Genomic DNA, 7,642 nt, shown 5'->3' on the forward strand with positions numbered 1-7,642 from the left:
TATCCATAATGTCTGAGTGTACAGAGTGTACTTAAGGTATAATAAACTTTGCAAGAAATTCATTCTGAAAATGTGTGAGAACTCTTGACTAACCCATCAATAGGAGTGCACTTTTTTTTTTTTTTTTTTTTTTTTTTTTTTTTTTTAATCATTCGAATATAGCTTTTCCCTTCTTTATTATGTACAGGAAATCTCGTGGCCATTTGAAATTATGCCTTAGCAAGTGTTATTTCTGTTGAGTCAACTCAACTTGCCTTTTACACTCTTCTGGTAAACATAAGTTTAGTTTTTCTCACTTCCCTATTTCACACAGTTTTCTCTTTCAGTTTTCACTCGTGGCTTGAGCTACATAGTCTGGGGAAGACATAACAACAAAGGCAGAAATTTTATTCACAAAATTTATTATGATGATAACTGATAGTGCTGCAATAGGATTAATTAAGATTGTAGAGAACGTGACAAAATAACTGAATATTCCCTGAAGACATGTGACTGAGGATGACTATGCTGATTTTTTGTTCCTCTTTCCCCCAAACAAAGCGTTCTGTCCAGTACTGATCAAAATAAGTAACCATGTTTGGGCTTGTTTTTTTCATTTTGTTCACCCGTGGAGTCAGAGGATTTTTTTGTACGTCGTCAGACCTAGAAATGTCATATACTTTTTGTGGTAAGTAAAAAAATAGTTTATTCTTTTCTTACTTGCTTGTACACAATAAATGTGGCAGTCTAAGGAAAAGTTTCTTTGATGAATATAGGAAAATATAAATAAGAATTTCAGCTGATGTATATTTCTGTTATTAATCACCCGATTATGGGAATTATGCTGCTTTGGTGTAAATATTACCACAATGATGGCTACAGCAGCTAAGAGAGAAGTTGTTTACTGCTAAGTAAAGCAGACATATTTTGATTCAGGAAAAACTGAAAGATAAAAGATTTAAACTTGTTTTACAAGTGATGTATTGTATAAAATATCCACATTTATTAAACCAATAACTTACATTCAAAAGCTTTAACTTTATTGAAAAAAAAAAAAAAAGCGGAAGACTGTTTTGGGCTGGGCGATCAGAGAAGCTCTGGGTCAACAAAGCTTCTGTCTTCCTCACTTGCCATCTCTGAGATATAGGCCACTGGATCTGTGTAGTTTACTGTTTTTTTTTTTCATAATTCTGCAACAACTAGGCACCTCACAGCTCTGAGTGCTAGGCAGGCTCAGTGTTCCCATGTGAACTCAATGGCAAAAAGGTGAGATTTTTAGGAGATATTTCACAAGGAAAGGACTATGCCTTTTGAAAATCTATGTGCATTACTAATGTGTATTACCCATAAAACAGCTTTATAAACCAAGGCTCAAGAGGGAATGTTTATTTTGGGTACTTTGCTTGATGCTAACACACATTTAAAAAATGTAACAAGTGTAAAAGTGGCTATACCTAAGCTTGCAAATTGAGCCTTTGGGACCAGGGTGTGTTTTGTTTGACCTTTTTTCTATCATAATTTCCTGTATGTAGCTATGATAAGAACATGAGTGCCAATTACCAGCAGTCAGACAGTTTCCCTTGGCACATCCCTTGCTTTAATCCCCAAAATAGAAGACAGAACTCACTGTAATCATGACGAAATAAATCACTGTTGCTACCTGAGGCCTTCAGCTAGCCTCGGGCAACATACAAGCTTATAGTTTCAATGGTTAGTATAAGTCAGCATATGTTCATCAGAGGTCCATGTTGGCATAATGCTAATAAAAAGTGTGTAACTTCAAAGTAGAAGTAAGCATAGTTTTGCCTCTGAGTGTTTGAGTACAAATATAAATGACCCTGAAACTGTTTCTTCTTACTAAATCTCAAAGTAATGTGATACTACTTTTGTCTTCTAAGCATGTAAATAATCAGAAATATCACTTTGAGATATATTTAATGTGTACCATGGATCATTAGATAACATAACTTTATAGTATATACCTTATATTAAATATATTTTTAATATATTTTTGTGTTTGTATATATATATGTGTATACATATGTAAGTTTTTATCATTTCACTGGAGAAGACTGTTCACACTAATAACATGAAATAATTTTATCCTGTAGATTCTGCAGCTCATGATTTCATGTTTAATGTGACACCTTGCACCATGCTGAACACATCCATCTGGCATGCTGCTCTTACCTGGATTCCAAGTGAGTCACTCGTGCCTAGAGAGTTATATTCTCCAAATGAAAAAAAAAAAAAAAAAAAAAAAAAGAGAGAGAAAGAGAGAGAGAGAGAGAGGGTGAGAGAGTGAGAGAGAGCGCAGGCAGAAGGATTATACTTTATGCTAAATGTCAAATTATTTAGGAGATAAGTTTCTGTGATTAGCAGTGCAATAGATGAAATGCAGCAATGGACAGAAATTATGATTTCTAGACCATTTGTGGGAATATGTGTGCCTGAGTTTGACTTGTTTGAGCAGTTGCCAGAGCTCAGCACACTGACTGGTACTGTACATGCAAATTTGAGACAGTTCAGGTATTTATGGAGAAAACAGACAATATTTTGCAGCACATAAGCTCTTCTGGTCTGAAAAAGACACAAGCCATTTTAAGGAGAGATAATATCCTGGCAGGAATTCTACTAAGAACATGCATACTCCAGAAGCTGGAAATGTGGTAACGGACTGTGTGTGCAGACCCAGCTTTAAACTACTCTTTAAACACAGCTTTAAGCCAGTAAATTGTGTTAGTCAAGAAAGAGCTGTATCATAAATTTCACATAATCTGTAAAAGCTCTGGAGGTGTGCTAAGATTGCTTCCAAAGAAAGATATCTTTACAAGGGCTACAAGCAACCAGCACAGATTGTTTGTAATACTTGTTCACAGCTACATGTGTGGGACCTCCAGAGTTCTCTTCTGGGGATTTATTTGGATGAGCTGTGGAGCTGAGTGAACTCTATTGTCTTTGCTGAATGAATTAGAACAGATTGTGAAATTTGTCACTCAAATATTTCTTAAAATAATTGATGCTTTTTGATAAGAAAACAACTTTTTTTTTTTTTTTTTTTTTTTTTTTTCTTCTGGATATTAGTTTTCAAGGTATGCATTTTTGTTAATTTTGGGGAATTCTAAAAAATCCATATTTCAGAGAAAAATAGTGTTTATTTAAATAGTGTTTATCTGTGTATGTGCTTTTCCTACCTGCCAGTTACCTTTTTCTTACTTGTAATGTCTCTACTAGAAAGTGACATCGCCTTTTTGAAAGTAGTCTTCACTGTCTGGTATGATGGTGCCAAAGCGTTACACTGGAAAGAAATTATTTGCAGTGGGGCCGACGATGAGTACTATGTGTGTGAAATGCTGAAAGGAGGTCAGTATGAAAGCTTTTCCTTGCCTTGCAGGTTGCCCTCTCAACAGGGGCATAACCTGTTCCTTACTACTTATCAGATTTTTTAAAAGACTAACTGATCAACCCATGCAGATAGATAAAGTGGAGTTTCCAACTTCTGTTCTTTAGTGTTTTCATGTGGTGGTTTCCATCTCTTTAAATTGGGATTGATAATATCCTTTATCACATTATGACACTTTTATTGTTAAACAACTTTAAAATGACATGGGAAGACCACATATGACTGGACTACACACAAAACTTGAGAGGATCTAGGGACACTACTACCTTACAGACAACAGCTTGTTCAGGTAAATGTATGGATGGTGTTTTAGAGATACTCTCTCCATCTACGTGTGTCGTGGTTCCTCTCGAGTGGGCAGCCAAGCTCCACCACAGCCGCTCTCTCACTCCCCCTCCTCAAAAAGGAATGGGGAGAAAATATGTGAAAAGGGCTCAAAGGTTGAGATAAGGAGGAGAAAATCACGCAGTAATTATTGTAACGGGCAAAACAGACTCGGCATAAGGAGATAGTAAGATTTATTGCTTATTACTAACAAGCTAGAGAAGTGAGAAACTAAGGAAAGAAACCAAAAGCACCTTCCCCCCCCATCCACCCTCTTCCACCTCCTCCCCCCAGGCAGCGCAGGGGAACGGGGGAATGAGGGTTATGGTCAGTCTACAGCGCTTCTTCTCTGCCGCTCCTTCTCGGTCACTCTCGTCCCCTGTGCTGTGGGGTCCCACGCACGGGACACAGTCCTTGATGAACTGATCTGGCATGGGCTTCCCACAGGCAGCAGCTCTTCCAGAACTGCTCCAGATATGGGTCCGTACCACGGGGTCCATCCCTCAGGAGAAAACTGCTCCAACCTGGCTCCCCCATGGGAAGCAGCTCCTGCCAGGTCACCTGCTCCTGTGTGGGTTCCTCTCCAAGGGCTACAGGTCCGGCCCGGAATCTGCTCCGGCAGGGGTCTTCCACAGGTGGCAGCCTCCGTCGGTGCAGGGCCACCTGCTCCACCGTGGTCTCCTCCACGGGCTGCAGCGTGGAACCCTGCTCCACCGTGGTACTCCATGGGCTGCAGGGGAACATCCTGCTTCACCATGGTCCTCACCACAGGCCACAGGGGACTTCTGCTCCGGTGCCTGGAGCACCTCTCCCCCTCCTTCTTCACTGAGCTTGGTGCCTGCAAGGCTGTTCCTCACTCCTCTCACTCTCCCAGCTGCTGTGTGGTGTGGCATTTTTTCCCCTGTCTTAAATATGCTCTCACAGAGGCGCAAAACAACATCGCTTATTGGCTCAGCTCTGGAAAACAGTGGGGACCTTCCCAAACACAGGGCAGCTTCTAGATCCTTCTCACAGAAACCACCCCTAGAGCCCCCTGCTACCAAAACCTTGCCATGTAAACCCACTACGACGTGTAATTTATTTATTTATTTATTTATTTTAATGAGAGAAGAGTCTATCCTGTTTCAGGTGCTAACTAACATTAACATGCCAAAGGCTCTGATGCAGAGAATTCAGGATATCATTTTAAAAGCCACAAAGACCAGGACAGTGCTTAGAACATGCCTTCCACATTTTCCTTTATTTGTAAGTGAATATCAGATCTCTTCAGTTATCATTTGTCTGAACTACTATTACTAGTTAAATTCTTGGATTTATCACAGTAGGATGGGATGGTAGAAGATGTTGCAGTGGCTTTCTGATTATTCTCTGTTTTCTAACATGTAGTTTAGACAAATAGGCAGAGTTGTAGAAGAATAAAGAGGTGAAGGCTTTATGCATGGAAGAGTAAATGGCATTGGTAGTGCTGCTGAGAGATACACTATGTTGAAGTTATTCAGAAAGTTTCATTTATGGCTTGATGATTAAATAACCATTTATATTGTAATTCTCTCTGTTTTACAGAAACAATTACAACAACATTTGACATTAAAGGAAAAAGAACAATATTTCCAAAGGTACTTTTCCACATTGTATATAAATAGTGATAAAATAACATACTTCATAGAATCATGGAATCATAGAATCACAGAATTGTAGAATCACAGAATCATAGAATCACAGAATGGTTTGGGTTGGAAGGGACCCTTAAGGATAATCTTGTTCCAACTCCCTGCCATGGGCAAGGACACCTCCCACCAGATCAGGTTGCCCAGGGCCCCATCCAACCTGGCCTTGAGCACCTCCATGGATGGGGCATCCACAGCTTCTCTGGGCAACCCGTGCCAGTGCCTCACCACCCTCACAGTAAAGAATTTCTTCCTAACATCTAATCTAAATCTCCCCTTGTTTAATTTAAAGCCATTATCCCTTGTCACCACACCCCCTGAAAAAGAGTCCTTTCTTTAGCTTTCATGAAGGCCCCCTTTAGGCGCTAGAAGGCTGCTGTAAGGTCTCCCTAGAGCCTTCTCTTCTCCAGGCTGAACAGCCCCAGCTCTCTCAGCCTATCTTCATAGGAGAGGTGCTGCAGCCTCTGATCATCCTCGTGGCCCTCCTCTGGACTCACTTTAAAAAGTCTTATGTCTTACATTAATATATTTGGTGGAAAGATAAGTTCACCCAAACTGTAGCAACTGTCAGAATTTGTTTTTATGCTTGAAAGGATGAGTCCAGATTAATAGTACCTCTGAAATGTTAAATGTTTTCAGGTTATTATTCCCCTATCATTCCTCCTTTATTTTATAAAAGAAAAGATCAAAGATATAAGTTAATGTAACTTCTATTGTTCCATTTCATTTGGTAAATTATTTCTGTTTCCCTTTTGAATAAATCTGTCCATATTCTTTCTGCCCATTATGCTTTCTCTTAGTTTCTTTTCACATGCTGATCTCTTCCTCCCTGAAACCCTTCTCAAAGATTAGAAGAGGGCTAACAATATTCAAAAGTAAAAGCAATGTTCCAGTGTTAAACCAGGAACTCTGCCCAAGTCCTGGAGCTCTGCTCTGTGAGGGAAGGTGAGCTGGGAACTGCTGGGGACTGCTGGGCCACCAGTGCTGGCACTAGCAGGGCACTGTCACTCAGTGCCCAGTCAAGGCAAGCAATGCAGGGTTGGTAACTGTGACCAGAGCGAGCTGAAAGCCCTGGCACTGTGGTTTAGGCTAAAGCGAAAAGATCACTAGGCAGCTTGAGACTTCAGGTAGCCCCTTGGCCAAGAATGGGCAGCACTAGGCACTAATTTCCTTGTTTTCTCGTTGGAATTTAGGGAGATTATAGCGTTATTATAGAAGCGTTCTCTGATGATTCTGAGAAGAATATGGTCGTGTGTGTGAATTACACCATGATAGTGAAGAAAGATCCTTTCTGAACGTGACAGACATTTCAAATAAATCTGGAACACAGAGGCTGCTTCTGCAAGCAACTGGAATCCAATCTAGGAAATATGAAACACTCTAATTTTCCTGAAGCAGAAAACATCGTGTTCTGTGTGGAAAGCTACAATATGGAGAGTCTTAGCAATTCATAGCATGGCTGCAATTGGATCCTCAGCCAGTGCACACAAAATCTCTTGGAATCAAGCATCCTGATGATCCCACAGGATAACTCCACGTGGATATCAGAGAGCTGCATTTCAGTGTGGTGCCTTGGGTTATAAAAAAGCCAAGTACTTCAGGTTACACTAAACAAACATAAGAATTTTTGAAGCCTTGAAGTGCAAGAACTAGACGTTTGCCAATACTCAACTTGAAATATAACAGCATTTGAATCTGGAAACACTGTGGGTTTTTTCTTTTGTCTTTTTATTTTTTATTTTTTTTTCTCTTTTATTGCTTTTTTCTTTCTTTTAACAATAAAATTTGTTGGTACAATCAGCTTGTGAAAACCCTTTTATTCTTGGTCCTCTTCTGATGATTTTTAGATGTTTCCTAATGTTCCACTCCATCTTCATGGAGCTGAAGAAGAGGAGCAATGATCTGTTACATGGCTGACGTTAATAAAATCCAAAGTGAAGTATGTTTCCAGTTGCACTCATCCAGTACAGCTGAGTTCAGCCAACCAGAGCTATAACCACGAACACACAGGCTCATAGCCTGTTTTTATGTTTTGTTGAGCAAGGAGCTAAAAATCTGCTGGGCAGAGAACCCGCAGGCTGTCTCCTTCAGAAGCAGGAGGGTGGTTCTTGCTTGAACTTTTTCTCAGTTACCAAAAGCAAGCTGAAAGGTCTTACTGTGGCTTCTGCCTCTTGGGTAGCTCAGTGTTCAGTGCCCACCTTCCATCCCTGCTGCGCCTCTGTGCTTAAGACCTTCCACAAAGCTTTGATGGAGGACAAGGTTTGGCCCT

The 7,642-nt window shown here is 40.1% G+C and overlaps 1 protein-coding gene across 1 annotated transcript; it reads left to right on the top strand.

The window, feature by feature from the left end:
• The first annotated feature begins 202 nt into the window (after positions 1-202).
• LY96 (lymphocyte antigen 96) lies at positions 203-7,173 on the top strand. Its single transcript, XM_084511029.1, has 5 exons — positions 203-667; positions 2,091-2,180; positions 3,214-3,342; positions 5,270-5,322; positions 6,567-7,173. The coding sequence occupies exons 1-5, from the start codon at positions 574-576 to the stop codon at positions 6,666-6,668; spliced, it is 468 nt and encodes a 155-aa protein (XP_084367155.1). The 5' UTR covers positions 203-573; the 3' UTR covers positions 6,669-7,173.
• The last annotated feature ends 469 nt before the right edge of the window (positions 7,174-7,642 follow it).

The sequence above is a fragment of the Aythya ferina genome (assembly GCF_964211825.1).
Source record: "Aythya ferina genome assembly, chromosome: 2".
In the NCBI taxonomy this organism is placed as follows: domain Eukaryota; kingdom Metazoa; phylum Chordata; class Aves; order Anseriformes; family Anatidae; genus Aythya; species Aythya ferina.